The sequence below is a fragment of the Exophiala viscosa genome (genome assembly GCF_022695815.1).
Source record: "Exophiala viscosa unplaced genomic scaffold EDD37scaffold_1, whole genome shotgun sequence".
Lineage (NCBI taxonomy): Eukaryota > Fungi > Ascomycota > Eurotiomycetes > Chaetothyriales > Herpotrichiellaceae > Exophiala > Exophiala viscosa.
This window is the reverse complement of record NW_026944353.1, coordinates 2,610,904-2,631,413: the sequence shown is the minus strand read 5'-3', so window position 1 is coordinate 2,631,413 and position 20,510 is coordinate 2,610,904. Positions and strand designations below refer to the sequence as shown.

General features: G+C 51.0%; 8 protein-coding genes across 8 annotated transcripts; 3 read left to right on the top strand and 5 right to left on the bottom strand.

Annotated features, from left to right (window-relative positions):
• Positions 1 to 533: 533 nt before the first annotated feature.
• On the top strand, positions 534 to 2,667 carry EDD37DRAFT_49522 (uncharacterized protein). The gene is made up of 10 exons (XM_062813387.1): positions 534 to 1,032; positions 1,092 to 1,294; positions 1,362 to 1,435; positions 1,497 to 1,665; positions 1,719 to 1,816; positions 1,872 to 1,901; positions 1,957 to 2,048; positions 2,100 to 2,178; positions 2,233 to 2,259; positions 2,316 to 2,667. The coding sequence occupies exons 1-10, from the start codon at positions 708 to 710 to the stop codon at positions 2,494 to 2,496; spliced, it is 1,278 nt and encodes a 425-aa protein (XP_062675279.1). The 5' UTR covers positions 534 to 707; the 3' UTR covers positions 2,497 to 2,667.
• A 140-nt stretch (positions 2,668 to 2,807) lies between these two features.
• EDD37DRAFT_49507 (carbonic anhydrase) lies at positions 2,808 to 3,786 on the top strand. The gene is made up of 2 exons (XM_062813383.1): positions 2,808 to 3,253; positions 3,317 to 3,786. The coding sequence occupies exons 1-2, from the start codon at positions 3,130 to 3,132 to the stop codon at positions 3,733 to 3,735; spliced, it is 543 nt and encodes a 180-aa protein (XP_062675278.1). The 5' UTR covers positions 2,808 to 3,129; the 3' UTR covers positions 3,736 to 3,786.
• Positions 3,786 to 7,524, bottom strand: EDD37DRAFT_49503 (uncharacterized protein). The gene has a single exon (XM_062813381.1). The coding sequence runs from the start codon at positions 7,317 to 7,319 to the stop codon at positions 3,837 to 3,839; it is 3,483 nt and encodes a 1,160-aa protein (XP_062675277.1). The 5' UTR covers positions 7,320 to 7,524; the 3' UTR covers positions 3,786 to 3,836.
• A 993-nt stretch (positions 7,525 to 8,517) lies between these two features.
• EDD37DRAFT_49469 (glucan 1,3-beta-glucosidase) lies at positions 8,518 to 9,865 on the top strand. Its single transcript, XM_062813375.1, has 4 exons — positions 8,518 to 9,004; positions 9,064 to 9,321; positions 9,373 to 9,512; positions 9,567 to 9,865. The coding sequence occupies exons 1-4, from the start codon at positions 8,724 to 8,726 to the stop codon at positions 9,812 to 9,814; spliced, it is 927 nt and encodes a 308-aa protein (XP_062675276.1). The 5' UTR covers positions 8,518 to 8,723; the 3' UTR covers positions 9,815 to 9,865.
• Positions 9,866 to 9,994: 129 nt separating this feature from the next.
• EDD37DRAFT_49478 (uncharacterized protein) lies at positions 9,995 to 11,718 on the bottom strand. The gene is made up of 6 exons (XM_062813377.1): positions 11,378 to 11,718; positions 11,212 to 11,316; positions 10,974 to 11,152; positions 10,726 to 10,920; positions 10,610 to 10,677; positions 9,995 to 10,555 (listed from the first exon to the last, which is right to left on the bottom strand). Exons 1-6 carry the CDS (start codon positions 11,555 to 11,557, stop codon positions 10,176 to 10,178), a joined length of 1,107 nt encoding a protein of 368 aa, XP_062675275.1. The 5' UTR covers positions 11,558 to 11,718; the 3' UTR covers positions 9,995 to 10,175.
• Positions 11,719 to 14,097: 2,379 nt separating this feature from the next.
• Positions 14,098 to 15,552, bottom strand: EDD37DRAFT_49426 (uncharacterized protein). Its single transcript, XM_062813364.1, has 2 exons — positions 14,950 to 15,552; positions 14,098 to 14,883 (listed from the first exon to the last, which is right to left on the bottom strand). Exons 1-2 carry the CDS (start codon positions 15,421 to 15,423, stop codon positions 14,281 to 14,283), a joined length of 1,077 nt encoding a protein of 358 aa, XP_062675274.1. The 5' UTR covers positions 15,424 to 15,552; the 3' UTR covers positions 14,098 to 14,280.
• Positions 15,553 to 16,146: 594 nt separating this feature from the next.
• EDD37DRAFT_49457 (uncharacterized protein) lies at positions 16,147 to 19,302 on the bottom strand. Its single transcript, XM_062813369.1, has one exon. The coding sequence runs from the start codon at positions 18,857 to 18,859 to the stop codon at positions 16,343 to 16,345; it is 2,517 nt and encodes an 838-aa protein (XP_062675273.1). The 5' UTR covers positions 18,860 to 19,302; the 3' UTR covers positions 16,147 to 16,342.
• Positions 19,267 to 20,398, bottom strand: EDD37DRAFT_616808 (uncharacterized protein). Its single transcript, XM_062815689.1, has one exon. It carries the CDS (start codon positions 20,128 to 20,130, stop codon positions 19,540 to 19,542), a length of 591 nt encoding a protein of 196 aa, XP_062675272.1. The 5' UTR covers positions 20,131 to 20,398; the 3' UTR covers positions 19,267 to 19,539.
• Positions 20,399 to 20,510: the final 112 nt, after the last annotated feature.

Sequence of the window (20,510 nt, the reverse complement as noted above, 5' to 3'; positions counted from 1 at the left end):
ATGTGGACTGACGGCTCGGGATGTAGATGTATCAAGGCATCGGACCCTGCCACGTTTATCGCCTGTTACCAAAGAATGGGATAGGGATTCCCGAGGTCATGATAAAGTCTGCCACGGCCCACTTACTACTAATACTGTGAGATCGGTATCTACTCCGAACCCGCTGGCTAGAGCCAGTTTTGAAGCCAATGCATTCACTACTATGTAGAATGACATCTGAGAGGCTCACCAATACATGTTGGGTACTGGGTCATCCACTCGGAGATTTCCATAGGACCCATATATGAAGGCTCACGGTCCTAAGTCCTCGTCACATCATTCTGGAGCAAAAGTGCGTGATCCTTGGCGAAGACGAGATGACAATAACGACGCGTCTCTCGAGTAGCTCATTGGATCTATGGGGAGTCTGGGAGCAGATGCTTTTTGTATACGTGACGATTCTCTGTTTCCTCTTTTGGTATTCTAGACTTACATTCATACAGACAGCTCCAGGCGAGGCTGATGAGGGACAGACGATGCCCGACTTTTACTCAACATCAGATGAGGCACAAGAGCGTGAAAGCTCTGCAAGATGTATGGGGTATCATCCACTGTTATCTAGCACACAATTGACACTAGAGTGCCGTGTAGCCGTATTCACTGTGTACAAGCTATTAGTATCTGTCACTCCACTCTACTAGCACCAAGACCCTTCTCCACGACAGTAGATGCGTTTCATGCTACCATCTTTCTGTACGGAATCTTCCTTGCCGACTTCGGACTCAGGACCGAGAGATGAACGATATACATTTTGTTGCGGGTTGCTCAATATCGATTTCCTCGGCATCATTTCCTCTACAACCCAACGGAGTGTAAGTCAATCTATCGCCATCATGTCTGAGGGACTCTTGCGCACTCCTCTGGCTTATTCCGGCTCATTGGATGCATATGAATCCGCGGACGTCACTCCGCCGATCGGACGTGAATATCCGAAACTACAACTTAGCGAATTGTTGGGAAACGATGAACAACTCCGGGATCTTGCAGTACTGGGTAGGAGATTCTGGTATGCTGTGATTTTGCACCATACTTACCACCTACCATCTTTGCAGCCTCGCAAAGAGGGGCTCTCTTCTTCCGGGACCAGAATATAGACAACGAACAACTTAAAGTCCTCGCCAACAAACTCGGAGAGCTCACCGGTCGACCTGCAGACTCGGGACTTCATCGTCACGCTCTTAGCAGCAAGGACAACGTCAAGAATCACGATGAGAATGGAAACACCGATGAAGAGGTTTTCTTCGTATCTTCCGAGGTTAGCAAGTGTTCTCTCCATCATACCAAGGATCAAAGGTGGCTGATTTGAGGTTTCCCCGAACCAGAGAGAAAAGGAGAACCATAGCAACCGCTTCCAAGCCCCTCTTCCAAAGCTTGCTAGTTATCTGTGGCATTCCGAGTAAGTTCCTCTGTGAAGTGTGAACGATAGAGAACGAACATCCAGCTGATACGCGAAAAAGCATAACCTTTGAACATATCCCGTCGGACTATGCTATCCTCAAGATGGTTGATATGCCTCCTGGGAACGCTGGAGGGGATACTCTTTTTGCATCCGCATATGAGATGTATGACCGCATGTCACCTCATTACCAAAAGCTTTGCGACGGCTTGACTGCCACACATTTCCAGGTGTGTGGCATTTTTGAGTTCTTGCGGAACACTGTTGACATACTCTTCTATAGCCTGTTTTCTCCAGAGTGCTTAAGCAGTCCAACGATCCGCTCATCACTGAGAATCGCGGACACCCCGAGAACGAAGGCCTTGATTTCAAGGCTGTGCAGTATGTTGACGTTGTGCCAAAATGAATGACCACCTGTGCTAACCTTGAGTACCAGTCCTGTTGTTCGCACCAACCCTGTCACTGGGTGAGCGTCTGAAAACATGAACATGGAACGCCATGTGGCTGACAAAATATGATAGCTGGAGACACATGTTCGCTGCAGGTCAACAAATTTACGACGGCAAGATCAACGGTGTCACAGACGCGGAGGAGGAAGCGTTGAAGAGATACTGTAAAATTGTAAGTTCGTTGAGTGAGGATTTGCGCTGACCAGCATGCTTAGTCCTCCAGCTGGTCACGGAGAACCATGATTTGCAATGTCGGTTCAAATGGGGCCTCAACGATGTTGTCATTTGGGACAAGTACGTTGCGATCTTTCCGTTGTTGTTGACTCCTTGCTGATGAATATTTCCTAGCCGCTCGACTTTCCATACAGCCACGAAGTGGGTTCTTTCTCGTCCCCAGATAGAGTCTTTTAAGTGCTGACAGCTCTTTCTAGTGACTACGAGGGCAGGCGAAAACTCGTGAGGATCACATCGGTTGGCGAGAAGCCTTATCTGGATCCCAAGTCGTTGTCAAGACGTCAAGCACTGCGAAAGCTTGAGAGTTTTGAGCCGGAAGTCTTGACTCCTCCGGCGGACGAGGAGTTTGTGAGCAAGAAACGACAAAGAGTCTCTTAGACGTAAGAAAAATGGGGCAGGAAAATAGGTTCAAATGAGAAGGACCAAAGCGCGGTTTGTAGTATGCCTCAATTTCAGGACAAGGTCCAGGAAACATCAAGTGCTTAGGTAGGTAGGTCCGGTGCCGCTGTCTCATTTTTACGCACCTCTGGAATTGCCCGTACAAATGACCAAGACTTCGGCTTCATGCCGAGCGTTGTCGGCCTTTATCAACACTAATACAGCGCCAGCGCTCCCAGCTATATCTTGTTCTCGATGTGAGTAGTAAGAATATCCAGTGTGCTGGAATCTTGAAATCACATCAGTTATGGGGTAAAGCACGCCATTTCATCCCTTCCAAATCCGGCGCTCAGGGCTCCGTATTCAAGCCCCATAAAACGGATCTCGGTTCAGCCTGACCCACACTGTTGATCTTATTCGCGTTCACTCCCAGAGTTCCAAGACGTCTTCTCTTCAAAAGCAACATTCTTATTCGTAGTACAAAAAGTGTGTGGTGGTTATCAAAACAGGCCTGAACAATCCCACTTCATTCATCAATGCCGCCAAAACGAAGATCCACAGATTCTTCTTCCCCAAACACAGTCTCCGACCACCAAAAAAACGAGATCCTCCTCGACAAAAGAAGACAACGCAATGGCGACTTCAACAACGACCAAAAGCCCATTGCAAGAAAATCTCGTGGAAAAGAATGCCGTTTATGCTTCCACCTTCAACAAGGGTCATCTTGAGCTTCCACCCTCGAAGCATTATGCTGTTCGTAGGTTTCACACGTCACCATAGCTACTGTAGTCAGTCACTGGTTTTAACAAAGCGCGCATAGTAACATGCATGGATGCACGGATTGACCCTGCAGCGGCATATGGCATCGACCTCGGCGACGCGCACGTTATTCGCAATGCTGGAGGCAATGCGATCGACGCTCTTCGCTCGCTCGTCATCTCGCAGCAGTTACTCGGGACCAAGGAGATCATCCTCATCAAGCATACAGGATGCGGGATGCTGATCTTCGACACCCCGACTGCGACAGGGCTGGTCGAGAAGAACTTGGGCGCCGCGGGTGTTGAAGGACTCAAGAAATTCGTCGGTGGGAAAGGAGAATTTCAAACGTTCACTGATCTCGAAGAGGCCGTGAAGAAGGATGTGCAGCTGCTCAAGGACAGCGAATTGATTCCAGACGACATTGTCATCTCGGGTTGGATTTATGAGGTTGAGACTGGAACAGTGCGAAGTGTTGTATGAGTGAGAGGGTAGAGTGAGAGGACTGTAACGACGGAGCTGAAGATCTCCATGGCCAGAAAAGATCGTTGTTATTATAGTATCATCGACGCCGTCAGATGCCATCATAACGGTCCTGATTTTGTGCTCGCATCAGCTTTCCCAATATCGATTCCGAATCTCCTGCGCGGAGAATCACCAGTCTTCATCCCAGTGTCCCACCAACCAAGACTGAACATGTAGCCAACAAAAACCTTGGCTAATGCTTCGTCATTCATGAACTCTGCTCCGGGAGGGACAATCTTCCGCTCGATCATCTCACTGTACGCGAGTAAAATCATGGTACCTGCGATACTCCATGGACATTGCGGTAGTACGTGGTGCATGTTTCGTTGGCCATATACAAAGATCCCACAGACGAGCATGATTCCGAGGAAAATCTGGAGAATGAGTTTGGACGTTGCGTTTTGTTTAAGCCTTAGTTTGTTGATATTCAATACCGTTCCCGGACAAGATGCTGCTTCGTCGTCCTGCAAATCTTGCCGCATGGTGGCATTGATCAGCTGAGCCCAATATCTTCGATAGATGTGTAGAGTAGCATCCATGAACCGCTGGTTGTTAGAGGGACCTGTGAGATCCTCAGCAGGTATCCCGTCGGGACCGTACTTGACCTGTGAATAGAACGAGTCCTCGCTGAGAGTACCAGATGAACGGTTGTTGAACGAGGCAAACGTGTTTACTTTTGTGAACCAGTAGGTGCTGTTGAATGAGACAAGCCAACGACTTGAGCTTTCGTCAACAACAGGTTTCGACTTGACAAGAATGGATCCTTCGGAGATGACAAAGGTCGTATTTGTTCGGGCCTGTTCCAGCCCTTGGATGCAAGTCATTGCCGTGAAATTCTCTGTTGAGGTAGAGTTTTCAACAAAGTACCCGGACAAAAATGCCAGGGATGGACACTCAGGAGGATTGCTTGCTGCTCCCAAAAAGGAACCCTCAGGCCCCAGGGAGACTCCATTGACCATACCAGCCTCATTGTTGAGGACGTTTTGCACAAAGATACCTACCACGGTATGGTTGAGACAGTTATGTTGCACAGAGTACGAGAAGGGTATATCCGTCGCGGTCTGGTTGTCTCCGTTCAAGAAATGTGGACATGATGGAGGCAGGCTTGCATTGAAGAAAATCTGGCTTTCGAAACAACCAGGACCACTGTCAGCGCTCCCGTATTGGCGAGTCGTCTTTTGCATGGTGTTTCTCGGCACTAGCGTACAGTTGAGTGAAGCTCTCATGGCCCAAATATCGGCCAGTAGGATAACCTGTTGCGACGGATCGGTCAATTGACTCACAGCTTCTGCTCCCAAGGTGGAGAGGTCTAAGCCGGGAAACGCCAACTCATCGTAGGTCAGTGCCGGATAAGAGGCATTGTTCTGCTCTATAAGTTCAAATATAGCCCCTGCTGCATCGTCTGTCGAAGTGGTGAATGATGGCACGAACTTGTCAGATGTAGAGATATTGACAGCCACGGCAAACTGGGTATTTTCAATTGTATAGAGGCCTGAGGAGATTATAGTCAGCAGACTGCCGAAAATGGCAGCTAATGATGCCAAAGCAGCACTTGCATGGCGATCGCGAGTCGCTCTCACTGTGGACTGCAGTGGCAGATCTCCCAAGGACGTGCCCAGCAATGTCCGCTTTGTAGGAGCACTACCTCGGGCCAAGGTTTGATAGGGCGCAAGCGTAAATGCCGTAAAGTTGATGGCGCCGTAAAGCATTGCAATGGATGTTAGGATGGCAGACCCAAGTAGAGATGGAATTGAATGATCAATGGTGGAAATAGGTGACATGTTGACCAGGCCGCCATTTGCATTTGAGCGGCGTTGCAGAGCCTCCAGAGCCACGATGATAGCGACTGGCAAAATGATGGCGAAAGTCATGAACCAGATAGAAATCGACAAGGGTTTCCACCAAGAAACATCACCTGAATCGTCAAGCGGGTTGTCGTGACTTCCGTCAGGAACATCAATCTCGATACATAGTTCTGGATTCCCATCATTGTTCGTGATGCGAGACCTAGCCATCGAAGAACGTAGACGGTTTCTGACAAGCGGAGTTGAATAGGCACCGGCTCCTTCCAACAGCCTCCGAAGTGTAGGGCTAGCAGCAAGTATGGTGACGTGGCTACCAATTGAGTTAGGGTTGCATGACACTGCGTTGCGAACACGCCAGATGAGGATGGCAGCGGCGGAGACAGCTAGCAGTATAAATCCCATACCCATTGCCCATACACTCACCAGTCGAATTTGAAGCCTTTGCGCCTGGTACGCAAGGTTGGCAGTGGTCGTTCCGTTATCCGCTTTCCGTAAGTACGTGTCAGCAAGCTGGACCGCCACACCCTTAAATGCTTCTTCAGCCGTGCTTTTCAGCACTGTTGCATTCAACATGGTGTTCGCAAAGCCGCCGTTCAAGATAACAAGCAGCCTCGCAAAATCATCTATGAACGGCGCATTTTCCTGCTCTGGCAGGCTGTTTACATAGACCTCGTTCGTGAAATCCTGGGTCAGATTGTAATAAGAGAATCCCGGAAGAACATCTGCAATACGATGCAGTGGGCCCGTGGTACTCACTCCACCCTTTGAGGTGGGGTTTGCAGTGTTCACGGTCACGTTGACCGTATCGACGGTATAGCCAGGCGCACAGACTATACGAACTGCCCCAGACATGGTCACATTCCATGCAGCACTGGTATTAACTGGATGGCCTGGCACCCTCTGGAAGTTGAGGTTCGTAATGGTGAGCTGATAGAGGTTGGCGCAAGGATCAAGGTCATCCAATGGTTGAGGGTGATGATAAGAATACGGCGTGTTCCACAGCTGATGAGACGAGATGGATTGTCCTGTTGGACAATCCAACGCTAAACAACTGTAATAGGAAGACAGTGGAGGACAGTTGGTCGGGTTAAGAGTGAGTCTCAGCATCAGCTCATCTCCATTAACATAGGCGCCATCATTGAACCAGGTGAAGTTGTCTCCAACGATCTCCGGTACCACGATCTCACAGTTAAAAAAGGGGAACACACCGTTCACTGTTGAAGTTACGACAGAATCTGGGACGAGGGACTGGAAGTCGAGAGTATCGTAAGCGACACTTTCTGTCGTGCCATACTGATATTCGAGGCCTCGCTGCTGAATACCATAATATCGCATCAACTCAGTATCGATTGCGCCGGGTCCAATCGTATAATTTGTTCCGATGAATCTGGAACTTACTATGAGGTTGCTGACCGACCGGGACATTGGGGTGGGCGTAAGAACAAGGAGGCCGGTGCTAAAGACAGTGACGATGCTCAACAACAAGTCACCGATGGCACCGGCCAAAACTGCCCAATCGTGGTTCTTAGCAGCATTGATCAGCACCATGGGCAATATGGGAGAGACATAGTCCAGCAAGAGTGGGTCCCATGCTGGAGCAGGACCATGGCGGAGACGCGACCAGGGCACCAGGGTCCGGCAGTGGAAGTCGACCTGTTTCCACGCCGTACTAATGACGACAAGCAACGCTGTTGGTCCATGCGTAATGATTGTTGGTAATGTCCGTGCTGATACCATGTTCAAGCTGGACAAAGTGCCATAAAGTGATCAGGCCCGCAAGCAAGGACAGGAACAGGATGATGAAAGCACACAGTACCAGTGAATGCAGCCAAATCGGATTCCACCACCGCACAGGATGTAGGACATCATCGCCGGGCAGAACCCCGTTGTTGGAGATTGAGAGGGTCTTCTGGGACGGGGCGGAGTTGGGACCTCGTGTGTCATGTGGTGACAGTCTCGAGCAGCCATTGTCTCTATCCAAAGACAGCAGGGTGTCGGAAAGTTGAATCGGAGATATTTTGGGCGAGTCCCGATGATTGGAAGCTTCGTAACCTGCTTCTATGTTGATGAAGTCGGGAGGCGGAGACCACGAAGATGAATCGTGAATCGGGACAAGAGGATAGGCGTCAGCTTGGGATGAGACATCGGTCACTCCGTAAATATGTCTCGAGTCTCGAGTCTCGTGGGAGTGGCTTTCGCTTTACTGGAGAAATTGGTGAATGATAGCTTCGATGCTCCATCGACAGCTCCGCACAGGCAGCGCCGATGACGGCGGAAATCAGGCTCACCGATTAGCCTAGAAGTGTGGTGGTTGATAGTTGAATACCGTATATCTTTTATCCCAGCACAATTTTTCCCGCAATCGACCATAGGATATGGATCACAGGGCTTCCCGTTCGCTCAGCCGTACTTAAGCCATATGCCGATACGTTAGTAGTTGGGTGGGTGACCACCAGCGAATCCGTATTGTTGATTGTTTTTGTTTTTTTGGACGAGGAGATGGCAGAAAATATTGATGTGATGAGGCTGTGACGGGATTATGTATTTTTGCGGATTCAGGCCACCATCGGTTGCGCCTGGCTGCAGGCAGCTGCCTGTTTGGGGTCCTAGATACGACGTGCATAAGTACTTGCCTCGTATACACATCGGCTAATCTGAGTATCGTGCTGGCGGAAAACCTGATATGAGCTTTAAGCCCGTTATGCCTATCGCGCATGGAGATCCATATCTTCGTATGCGTGGATCAACTCTTGTACAGTCAATTCCTGATAAAATCATACAAGAGTAAGTGTGCGGAGCCGCGGGAAGGCGGGCCCGACCAAGCGAGCCGGGGAGCAAATCCGGGGTTGAGGCTCTGCTTAGGTAAACTTGAAGGACTCCGTAACGTGCGTCACACGTCAATGAAAGTGAAGGCCTTAAAACTGCGATTCCATCTGCGGCTTCCCCATTGTACAACTTCATCACTTGTTTTGGCGTCCGCGTTTGCATGTGTTTGCTTGTCGCAGTCATGCCTTCCAGTCACAACTACAGTGACTTGCAGTCCTTTGCGTTTGCACCACATTTCGATGCTTTAAAAGAGCCACCACCATCGACCGATGCATTACCTTCTCTCACAAAAATATACAACACCACGAAATCAAGATGCATTACCGCGCCCTTCTTAGTATTATCATCCTGGCCGCACCGTTGGCAGTCTCCGCAGCAGGCACCCTAGGCTTCTGTCTCGGCAACATAAATCCTGACGGATCTTGCAAGACCACAGCCGACTTCGAGGCCGACTTCACGGCCATCAAAGCCAATACCGATGCAATAGTTGTTCGCACATACTCAGCCTCTGACCAAGATGGCAATCCTTGCAACACACCCTCCCAAATTCTGCCCGCTGCAAAAATTGCAGGGATCCAGGTCCTGTTAGGCATGTGGTATGTCTAATGAAATCTTAGTCGTCTTCAAGAAGATTCAAGCTGACAACATTTCACAGGCCCGATGATGGTGCATACAACAAAGAGAAAGCAGCAATTGACGCCGCAAACCCTGCTTCTTTCGGCGACACCTTCTACGGCATCACGGTTGGTTCGGAAGGAATGTACCGCGGGACATATACTGCTCAAGAATTGATCGGCTGGATTCAAGATGTACGACAGAGTTATCCCAACGCCCAGATCGGTACTGCAGACACCTGGAATGGCTGGGCAAACGGCACGATGGACTCGATCATCACAAGTGGCATTGATTTGGTGTATGTACCCATCAAGGCAGCACCGGAACAAGTCAGCTGACAATGTGTTAGGCTCGCCAATGGATTTCCATACTGGCAATACCAAGCCATCTCCAACGCGACCGAGTCCTACTTCGATGCCATGGCGCAAGCCCTAGGTCGCGTTCAAGAAGTTTCTGGGAGCCTCAACAAGTTGCACTTCATCAATGGAGGTAAGCTGAGATCAGTCTTCAACAGCTCATGGATTCATCTGACACTTGCTGCAGAAACTGGCTGGCCGGGCACCGGGGGCACAGATGCCGGCGCGGCCATCACAGGTGACGATAACATGAAGACGTATTGGCAGTCTGCAATGTGCGGTCTTCTGGACTGGGGCGTGGATTCTTTCTGGTTCGAGGCATTCGATGAGCCTAACAAACCAGACTCCACTGGGGACAATGGTCAGGTGTCCAGTGAACAACACTGGGGTGCATTCACTTCCAACAGAGCAGCCAAGTTCGACCTGCATTGCTAGCCAACGGCATACGACAGGCTTCAATGGTGATGTAGCCTTGTTGCATGCACAAGTCTGAGGTGCTGTTTGAGCGGCGGCGTCAACGTGGTATTGCAGGACACCTATTTGGATAGGTTTAAACCATTGGGCCTGGGTGCTGCAATTGCGACGGCTGGGTAAAGGATTTCCAGACGTGCATGCTTGGTCAAGGTATGCGCACATGGTCGTGTCTCGCCACAGCGCTCTTCGACATATGGCTGTAGGACCGTCGTCGAACATCGAGGCCGACTGTCTGACTCGATTTCACGGGGAAATTCTCCTGGCATAATGATTTTGTACATTGACTTTAGAACGGTTGGCCCCTTGACAAGCAGTCCCTGATTCAACTGAAAAAGTCAAACTCCCGTCTGCCGTGCTTCCTCTCGGAGTCTTTGTCAAGGTCCACCTCTTCATAATCCAGCGTCACATTCGTTGTCTTCATGATCCCACCAGATTCGATCATCTGTTCCTCATCACTGGCCGTGTCACTCTTCGCAGGCAGACCAGATCGGCGACTACTATTCATCGCAATATTCGGGCCTTCGACGCCGGCTTTGTATGAGGTCGACTTTGAGTAGTCGGCCGACTTGGCCGCAGAGGATTTCGTGCCAAAAACGCGAGGAAGCAATCGTTGCAAAGGTGCTTTTAGGATTGGCAACGAGGCGCAGATGATGGAGACGTCGACCTCGAGGAATGTCCAGCTGTTGGACTCAGCTTGGTAGTCTTTGTACAGGTCAGTCACCCAGCTTCATCTCATCCCGCATTGCGAAAACTTACAAAGTGAGTCTTTTTTAGACGTTGTTGGACCGAGCATGACACACCGAATGATGGTGCATACCATCACACTTGAAACTATCAGTATGTGCACAGTAGACGAGTCAATCAGGACGTACAAAATACCCAAGCTAAACACAAAAATCAAACCCAACTTCTGGGATATCGGCAACTTCAGCTTGGCGATTTGCTTCATCGGCATGGCGATGAGGAGCAGGTCGGCGAAGATGGTAAAGGCCGAGTTTGCATACCACAGCTGGCCGATGTCGATGCAGTGGCCCGGCATGGTCTTGTTCCATGCTTTGGCAATTGGTCTGTGAGCACGGTTAGAATGGCCCCCAACTGGTGATATATCAACGTTACTTACTTGCATTGCCAGATACTCGTGCATACGGCCGCAGTGCAATACGCCATCACATAGGCAATGACCGCCCAGGAAACGATTTTGAACATTCTGCTGGGGAAGATCCGAAGGTATAGAAGCACAATGGAGATCTTGGTGGTGCCATTGGCGAATTTATATAATAACTGTGCTGCCCACAACCACTAACAGCCAATCAGTTCAGTATGCGGACTTTGACCGGAAATATGGGAGTGGCAAATACCTCGTAAGCCAGCATACGCTGGTGGGCGTCGACCTGTTTCGTATGCAGGCCCATACCGTGATAGACCTCCATGTTATAGCAGACGGTCATTCCGATGGCCAGCATCTGTCAATTTTGTCCGCGTCAGCACAACGATTCTCGAACAGGAGCCCGAAGGATTCCATACCATGGAGACTACCAGAGTATAATCATCCCATCCGGTCATGCGATTGTGCAAAAACCGAACAAGCAGTCGACTGACCACCAGGAATGCTGCGATGCAGCACATGATGATGCTGACAGTCGCGAGGCCTTGTCCATGTGGATTGTGAGGCAGCCCAGCTGCTGCCCGTGGCTCAAGCATCATGGACACAGAGCGTAATGTCGATTGGGAATGTGTCAGACTGACAACAACCCGATGATGGAGATGGGAGGAATCACATAAAAGTGAGATCTGTGAGTTCTTGCTTGGCCCATCCTCATATGAATAGGAAAACAACTACTCTTTCGAAGATCAGGCTACTTACGCCATGCTTTCTGGCATATCCCGTTACTTTCGATGGGAAATATGCTCGCAAGGACCCCTGGGGAAGGGAAGGGAGGGAAGCGCAATGGTGCGACAGCACAAGATTTCCACTAAATAATGACTTCGGTCGCCATCAGGGTTGGGCCATGAGCGGGGGATCAGTTCACCGTCCCACTGATCGCTGGTCTTGTCTCTCGAAGAAACTTTGCCCTGGGGCGAAATTTGGCGAAGATTCGAACTCTAAGATGTCGCGAAAGGGAATGGACAGCGGGCATGACTCCTTTCCGACCACAGCTTGACACCTGCCAAAGACCACACGAGGTAAAGATGTCGAAGGATTTCCACGTTGTTCGACTTCGGACTTCTCCAGCTGGTGCACGCACTGACTTGTTCCCATGACTTTTGGTGTACTGACCCGAAGAGTCGGCGCTGGAAATGTGTCCTGTGCACTCACCCGAGGGGCCATTTTGACTCCAACGAACATTCAGGGTAGCCGGAAGCCTGCAAGCCTCGCTGTCATTTCGAACTCAATCCTACCACCGACGCTACGGGCGTGAAGAAGATCAACAGGCGCTCGGACTCTGGCATGTCGGCACACACAATTTCTCGCTACAATAGGTTCGACTGTCTCCTGCGGAAATACAACTACCGTATAGTGGAAGTCAATAGTGTGAATGTCAAGCAAATACTGTGTGGGAGATACACACTTCGATCTCCCGGGACACACTGCTGTTCAGAGACATAATCGTCGATGCTAAGGAAAAATCTTCATCCGATTTTTAAAGCCTACAGGTGCACGCGGACTTACAGTTGGCAGGACAGGCACTTTTACCATGTCCACTTTTCCCCCAATCAGAGCCCTCCCAATGGTTCGATGCTCAAGGCCACTACCATAATGAGGGCTAGGACTTTCCCGGGGGCTTGCAACACATACCGTGGTGTTACGGAGTACCTGCGACTTCCGAACTTTACCGAGCCTGTGTCGTTTTCGCCTACCACCACCGTACAGTAGTGTTTGGGACGGCCTAGGGAGGCGGTCCCGAATCCCCTAGGCCCTTGGGAATAGGCGAGTCTTCAGCAGTCGGGAAGATGGTGTGATCGTTTATGCGAGTACGGAGGTACTCCATACTTATATCGCCCACAGCCTGGATGCTTCTCTGTCTAGTAGTCTGTGCCAGAGTACCGCGTACCCTGGCTGCACCCAACAATTTCTGAAACCCAGCCCTGCCGCACTTACAGTACTGCAGTGTGTGCGCCTTTTGCCCAAGTCGCTAATCTAGTCAGGCCGCGTGCCCAGAAGCGAGTCAGACAACGCCGGCGTCCAGCTAAGCGAAAAAACTGCGTGTTGCTGTGAGGACAGAGATTGCGCCATCACAGCGTCTGCACCAGCGCAAGATTTTTTTTCGATAGGCGGTCGGGGTTTACCTATCGTAGCTAGATAGCCAAGAAGGCTCGCGGGCGTGCTAGGCGAGCCAAGTTTTCAGGAACCCGGTTGATCTCTAGATTCGCGTTGATTGCAGCCGGCGTCGATCGTTGCGGGCAACGCTGTATCCTGTGACTGTAGGCTTTACTTCGCGGAACTCCGTATGTTCATTTGGGGGGCACGGACAGCGTGGAATGCTGATCATGTAACCCGCTCCAGGTACACAGCTTGAGAAAGTGCTATGGCTTGCCCTTTCCCAAGCTTCTTGGCCCAGTAATGTGGTAGGTATGCGTAAGTGCCGGTTGAGCGGTAGCCAATGTATGATGAAATTCCAACCCCTGGGCAAAAACGTGAAAAGCACGTTGCGGCGGCGCTGACGTGCCCTGGACGGGGTCGGGCCAGATGGTGGTCCGAACGCAGGCATGGGCATGTTGGTACCACTTTTAACGCTGTGCATCGCCCATGCGATTTCTGGCGAGGGGTTTTGAACTCTACTTACCACAGTAGGCGTTATGGTAGGCTGACAGGACGCTGTAAGTGTACCAGGGACAGTCTGACCCTCTGTTGACCCTGCATATTCTACCACGCTGAGATGAAGTTTGATGTCCGGCAGGTACCTGACGTATTACTTGAGTACAGTAGCGCTCCTCCTCCTGCCTGTGTCTCACATTGCTCGCTTGCAGGGCTCAGGGTCATAATGCGAGACTGCAATGATGGCATATGCGAAAGGGCTGTTTTGTACTTGAGCTGACCACGCCTTATAGTCGCTTGGTGGTAGGTTCCATCAACAGCACGAATTGTGCCGTATGTAGTTTCATCTACGTCGATCCTTCAAAGCACAGACGTTGCACCCAAGTCTTCGGTAGGTACCAGTGTTGGGAAATGATCTTCCACAGCACAGTGACCACATTGTGCACAGACAATACTGTAGGTACATCGGGTATTATTGTATTAGCGATGATCATCCATTATTACCACCTTAAGGGCTTTTGGTGCAGCATGGCAAAACTGCAACGTGGCGAACGTGCAGCCTCCAAGTCTATCAAAGTATATCTACAAGAGAAAAACCAACGTCACACTGTCCTCACCCGGGACTTATACCGGCACGGCAGTTCATGTCAAGACTTGCGTTTGCAAAAACCTAGGCGGTGCTCGGGGTGTACGAGATCAAACTCGCCAAAGCCTCATCTCTCAGCGAGTAATCAATGAGTTTCCCCGTTCCAGGCAGAATGGCCTCGGCGAAATTGAAATGCGCGGGCGTCGAGTTGAACCCACCAAACTGACTTCTCACGTCGATGATATTCAAGATTCCCTGACGATTGACCGTGAAGTTCCCACCGGGGCTCGACGTCTCACCCGTGATCGAGTCCGTAGCAGACTTGTATGCGGACGTTGCCGCCGTGGTCGAGACATTGAGTTGCTTTGCGATGGCACCGATGCTGGCGTTCTTGTTGTCCGAGTCGGCAAGATACAAATTCGCAGCGTACATTGCCGCCGTGAATGTGCGGGCTAGGCTTCGTGTGGTGCCGTTGTTGAGGTTGGCGGTCCGAATGGTGAATGCAGAACTAGTAATGGGCTCGATGAAGTCGGAGATGCTGGCTAGGATGTTGGGTCGTGTAGCGTTCGGGAGCACGATGCTCTCGCTGGTGAATGGGTATGTGAAGATTGTGGCGTAGACAGCGGTGCCGTTGGGCAAAGACCCGTTGACGAGGTCGGCGTAGCGAGTTACAGTGGCACCGACGGTCTTAAGACAGTGTAAGTACATGGACACCTGGGAGGAGTACTACTTGGGGAGGTCATGGCCACGTACCTGGAATGTATAATCACCGCTCTCAAGATACAAACCGTACAAGCCCAAAACTTTGCGCAGGAGATATGCGTATCCGCTGACAGGTGAGTCAACCATCAGTGATTTGCCTTTAAGTTGGGTGATGTTGGTGATGGAAGGGATCGATGCAATGGTCAACTCTGGCCCGCCGTCAAGCTGGCCCGTGACGGTCACTGACGAGTTCGAGTTGAACCTCAGATTGACAGCATTGTCGATGGTGCCGGTCATGATGTCGTAGCCGCCATTAAGAAGTTGAGCGTACCCGTACGTCGAGTTGGGTACCTGCAGGAACGTGACATTGAGACCATAGGCCGTGAAGAAGCCGAGCTGGTTGGCTACCGAGTATGTGGCTGTCTGGGTGAAAGCGCCGTAGTTGACGTGTTTCAGCGTAGCAGCCGTAGCTGTCGAGGCGAGCGCCGCCACTGTAGCGAGTAAGCTGTAGTATGAGAACTGCATGATGATGACAGGTGAGCAAATCAGAGAGAAGCACAACACAAGAAAAACGAGCGATTGGGCCACACAGAGTATAAAAGAGCAAGGTCTGCGGTTGCGAAGCTCTTTATGAAGGAGCTACAAGAGCTTGTCCTAATGGTCGTTGACCACTATGAAGCCCAAAAACTGGGCCATCAATCAACTTTCTCACCCGGGCTGTGAGCCTGTGACGGCCGTCTTGTTCATGTCTTGTTCGGGCGGGTATCAAAGTTGACACGGCACATGGCGCAAAGGCAGATGTCACGCTATGTGCCACTGCCCTGGCTAACGGACGCCGCATGTGGAGGAACCAGAGGGAATCGATGGGTGCAGAGGAAAAAAGGCTGGGCAGCTTCTCGATCTTCAATCGACGGCTCTTTGCCTAGTGGCTGTCCTGTAAACCTTGACATGGATCTGCAGAGCTTAGAAGGCCTGACTATTCTTGTCCTCCGGCAGAGTCCTGAACTCGGTGTCCATCTTCGAGACGGTCATACATGCATAAGAGACAGGTGAAGCAGAACAGATGACTGTGAAAGTAGTCCTGGACCAGTAACGTGGTTCTGGACTTTTATATTGCACGGTCCAGGTCAATGCTTGCCGGGAGGAAGCCGATCGGGGGGTCTCCGCAGAGAGGAGAAAGTGTTTCATGGTAGTGTGGCCGTAGTGGCATCATTCTCTTGGCATAATCATACTCACATGGAGTCGACAACAGTAAATAGATATACCAAATATACCTCTGTAGACGCTGATCCGATCCGACATGAACGATAACATCCCATATGTGGTGCTGTTGTACAAGCAAAATCTGTCATTGACAGTGTGCAACGAGTGGATGACGCAGCCAGCCATCATGATATAACAAATGCCGATCTTTCGATCTTCAAACGTGGACGCCATGCGCTGATCAAGGTGGTTGATCTGCCCTTCGTCCCTCCTGGACCAGCTCGACCCGCTTGATTGGATGCAGCATCATCCCAGGCAAGCACATTCTGCCTTCACCCGCCAACTCCTCTTGCTCACCACCGGCATTGTGGATCTTCATGCCTAACCAGCGATGCCACAACACCTCCGGAAACCCTGCATTGTAGTACCAAGTCGTCCCACGGAAATTGTGCTCGCGGTCCCCAAACACGCTGGTCCGCGCACCGCCTGTCGCACCGTTGCGTCCACCGTTGAAGACAGCCTGTAGGTATTTCGTAGGCCACTTCCGATCGATGTATTCCGGATGTGGCGCGTACACAGCCTTTAGACCGTGATGTAACGCACAACTAGCTGGCCACATCTCGCTGAACATGGTATGTTTCTTGATGGCCGTCTCGCGATGCATCGTCACTAGAAGCTTGCGGCTGAGTCGGCTGGCTGTGATAATGGCAGTTCGGCGAGGTGGACGTCCACGAGTTATGTTATATCCCGTGGTATCTTCCGTAAGAATCCAGGTGGTGCCGTCAGGGTCGAACATTGGGTTGAAAGTGATCAGATCGGCATCTTCACCTACACCCCATTCATATTTGTCTTTGTCAAAAGTAGTTGGCGGAACAGGGTCGTCGTCGAACCTCACGTCGTCGTCGAAAGGCGGCTCCGGACCCCAAATAGGTTTGTCGCCCTGTTGTTTCGTTCCGCCAGGAACGCTGGGGTCCTTTGCGCGATTGAGACTGCTCCAGAAATTGTTGGCGCTGTTGGTACCATGTTCCGTATGTATTCGGACCATCTGACTGAAATCCTCCCATGACCCGTGCTCCGAGGGCACATAGAACCTGCTATTCCGCTCCCACAGAAGTTTGCGCGGTTGAGCTTTGGCCCATTTGGATAGGCTATCAAACAAATGGTACCAGTGATGGGTAGCGCGAATGTCCATCTCCCAGTTCCAGAAGAAATCGTACTCTGGATGTTGATAAGCAAAGTATTGCATGGGCATGAAGGTGCTGCGATACACGCCATGGACGGGGAGATCCCGCATCCAGGTTTCCTCCAACCCGCCGTACATTAGAAGCATCTGCCGTTCCGACCAAAGAGTGCCCATACCGCGAAACTCCTCGGGTAAGGAGTCTGAAAGGACACGGTCGTAGGTTTCATCGTCTGACCAAATCGGGACGTCTTCGTTCTTGACCTGTATCAAGAAATGCACGACATACTCGCCTCCGGTCAGCATGGTCAATTCCGAGATGAGAGACCGTAGATAGATCTTGTCTTCAGGTGTGTATGGGTAATCCCACCAAGTGCGAATGACGATTGCGGTACGAGGAAGCTTCTCTTTACCAGTCTGAACCTTGGTGGATGATTCTACCGGCACAGACTCTGGATCGGCCAGCTTGGATATCTCTTCTCTTTTCTGCATATTTCCCACTTGCATGGCTCGGAAGGTTTCGATTCGAGGTTTTGGTAGTTCCTTGAATCGGTGCTGGTTGGCGGCCACACACCTCTGCTGGGCATCGACCCATTTCACATTTCTCCAGTCCACTTCTGGTGTCTCTTCCCACACTAAGTCGGCTCCCTCTCTTTCACCTTCCTGCTGTGCGCCGCTGCCACCCCGATTGAGGCTATATCCAAGACCATACGGACCGAGGCGCCCGAAACGGTCGTAGCATATGTCTGTCCTTAAGCCGAGCATCTCCGCAGAGCCCATGACCATGTCCGGAAAGCCTTGGGGGATGCCTTGATACACCCGTACGGGAGGTATTGATATAGTGTCCTTGGGATCAAGAAAGCAATCCACCTTCTGGCCATACTTGGAGATGTGTTCGGGAGACGTATAGTTCGGGTAGGGGTCGAAACGCTGACTGGGAGGTATATCTCTTTTGCTTTTTCTTGGGAAAATTGGCGCGGGTGGTGGCTCTACCGGCTTCTCTTCTGGCGGCGACTCGGGCTCCAGAGGTGGTTCTTCAGGTAGATACAACCGGTCCAAGTCCACCTCGTCGTCGCTTCGTGGATATTCTGGAACGTTGGACGTCGCGGAGACCAAATTGCGCACTCCACCATAATACCTCTCTAGGAAAGGAAAGCTTTCCCATGGCGCAGGTTTTGGGGCGGCTTTTTGTTCCTCGATAGCTACCTGGACTTCCTTGTCGGCATTCCAACTCGACCGTACAAGGGAGAAGATGAAAAGGAGCAGCGCAGCCGCGACCCCCAGACAAAACCAGCGCATGATTGATCTTGGCATTCTCCCGAGGTAGGATGGCGAAGACGAGCGTCTTGATGTATATGCATCGTCTATGAGCATCGGTCTGTAAGAAGACGAGGTCGATTGGGAAGTTGAATAGGAAGGATCCTCCTCGTCGGTAATCGCATCATTGTCACCGTCGCTGTTGTGATATAGCCTGTGAGAAGGGTCCTTTTCCACGTCGGAGGAGTCGCCGCGACTCCGTATGCGTGGACCTGATGCTGCAGTGTCTATGCCTAGTGATGAACTTCGCTGCCACCCCATTGTCGCGACACTGGTGGCCAAAGCCACAGAGCATTGTGATGTTTCCCAGGCTCTTGATCAATCCCACCAACACCGGAAGCGATCCGAGCGACTGTCCTTGTCGGCGATTATACCGGTTCTGGAGGATGCGCACAAGAATCGTGCTGGGTAGACTGTCGCGTGCAAAGGATTGGAAGGGGCGTAGCGCAAAGTCGTGGTGTCGCGCCGTCGCTATGTGCTTTCGCTAAACCAGTGTTTCGAGTTCGCGTTCCAAATGTATGGAATAGATTGAGCGGTGAAAGTATGTACAAGAAGACGAATAGATGGTGCACACCCCTGGGCAAGTGCAACCGTCGTCGATGGTGCTTGGACACTTGTCGTAAGAGCTTCCCTTTAAAATCAACAACACCCAAGACAAGACGCCCAAGACGCCGGTCAACGCCAACACCAATCATGTTGACGCGTACAACCTTGGCGGCAAATAGGCCATGTCACTGGCGATCTTAGCCTCCAAATCCTCCCTGGGCATTTCTTTGCTTGACATCTGGATAATACGAAATGAGGAGGTTTTCATGTGGCATGAGCATGAGCATGAGCTTGCTGTACTGACGGTCACACATCTCTATCAATGAGTAGACTACGTCCAGCCGCCACCAAAGACTCATATCTGTCGATTCTTCTCGGTGGTAGACCGCCTTTCTCTAAGCATCGTTTCCACTGGGTGGCAGTCCATCAACACCTCTGCCCAAATCCTCCTTCAGCACCTGCCCTGCGATCTCCAGCTTCTCGCAATCCTGCAGCACGAATATCATCCTCGCCCACTCTGTCTCACTGACGTTCTTCCATGCGTGCATCGTCGCTCTCTGAACTGCAACGTCTCCTCGTTGCATGAGCTTCCGCTCACCACTGTCCAACACCAGCTCGATCTGTCCTTCAAGCACAATGCCGTAATCGAGACTCTGTGTGCGGTGCATCATGCATTCGAAGCCTGGCGCGAAGTCGACCACCCGACACACCGTGCCGTTGGGGTTGACCAAACCTAGATTGCCGCTCGATGTGACTTGGTCGTGAGACTTGATGTCCTGGTCGTTGTTCAAGTTCGCGGGGAACTTCGAAGTGCTGTAGACAACATTGAAGGCCATGAGCTTATCATCATAGGTGCTCCATTTGCCCGGTCGTGATTCTTGAACGACTGCTTTGCCGGTAGCAGTGTCGTGGCCCGTCAGATGAGTGGTCAGGCCAGGGAGAGAGGTTGCGAGTTGATTCGGGTTTGGAGGTCGTGATTCGGCCATGTTGTCTTCTTGGTAAGTGAACGGTGTCTGACGTATGTGTAAGAATCGTTGAAGGTTGAGAATGGTTGCCAACTGAGGTTGATGGGCACGGAAGAAAGGGAAACTGGAAGGAGGTAAGGAAGGAAAGCGCACAGGGTAGGTAGTATGTTACCCTACCAGGTACCTAGGTAACTGTGCTCTGAACTTTCCCTGTGCCAACGCTTTGACTCAGCACAAACAGAATACAATGATGACTCTGGAAGGGTAAATATAGGTCCCTTATATACGGTCATTGCTTCACTGGTCCTTCGGTGTATTGTGTTTACCCCGCCTATCTACCCCGGATCAATGTCACCCTCACGATTCGGGGAACCGGCAAAGGGAGCCATCAATTCTGTTCA

Bases quoted from the DNA above. Each gene is read 5' to 3' on its own strand.
- EDD37DRAFT_49522 (XM_062813387.1), top strand. From the start codon at position 708: ATGCGTTTCATGCTACCATCTTTCTGTACGGAATCTTCCTTGCCGACT. The intron at 1,666-1,718 runs GTGTGTGGCATT...ACTCTTCTATAG, and splicing joins TGACTGCCACACATTTCCAG to CCTGTTTTCTCCAGAGTGCT. The intron at 1,902-1,956 runs GTGAGCGTCTGA...AAAATATGATAG, and splicing joins CGCACCAACCCTGTCACTGG to CTGGAGACACATGTTCGCTG.
- EDD37DRAFT_49507 (XM_062813383.1), top strand. From the start codon at position 3,130: ATGGCGACTTCAACAACGACCAAAAGCCCATTGCAAGAAAATCTCGTG. The intron at 3,254-3,316 runs GTAGGTTTCACA...AAGCGCGCATAG, and splicing joins CTCGAAGCATTATGCTGTTC to TAACATGCATGGATGCACGG.
- EDD37DRAFT_49503 (XM_062813381.1), bottom strand. From the start codon at position 7,319: ATGGTATCAGCACGGACATTACCAACAATCATTACGCATGGACCAACA.
- EDD37DRAFT_49469 (XM_062813375.1), top strand. From the start codon at position 8,724: ATGCATTACCGCGCCCTTCTTAGTATTATCATCCTGGCCGCACCGTTG. The intron at 9,005-9,063 runs GTATGTCTAATG...AACATTTCACAG, and splicing joins CAGGTCCTGTTAGGCATGTG to GCCCGATGATGGTGCATACA. The intron at 9,513-9,566 runs GTAAGCTGAGAT...CACTTGCTGCAG, and splicing joins GTTGCACTTCATCAATGGAG to AAACTGGCTGGCCGGGCACC.
- EDD37DRAFT_49478 (XM_062813377.1), bottom strand. From the start codon at position 11,557: ATGATGCTTGAGCCACGGGCAGCAGCTGGGCTGCCTCACAATCCACAT. The intron at 11,153-11,211 runs GTATTTGCCACT...ATTGGCTGTTAG, and splicing joins AGCGTATGCTGGCTTACGAG to TGGTTGTGGGCAGCACAGTT. The intron at 10,921-10,973 runs GTAAGTAACGTT...CCGTGCTCACAG, and splicing joins ACGAGTATCTGGCAATGCAA to ACCAATTGCCAAAGCATGGA.
- EDD37DRAFT_49426 (XM_062813364.1), bottom strand. From the start codon at position 15,423: ATGCAGTTCTCATACTACAGCTTACTCGCTACAGTGGCGGCGCTCGCC. The intron at 14,884-14,949 runs GTACGTGGCCAT...CACTGTCTTAAG, and splicing joins GCGGTGATTATACATTCCAG to ACCGTCGGTGCCACTGTAAC.
- EDD37DRAFT_49457 (XM_062813369.1), bottom strand. From the start codon at position 18,859: ATGGGGTGGCAGCGAAGTTCATCACTAGGCATAGACACTGCAGCATCA.
- EDD37DRAFT_616808 (XM_062815689.1), bottom strand. From the start codon at position 20,130: ATGGCCGAATCACGACCTCCAAACCCGAATCAACTCGCAACCTCTCTC.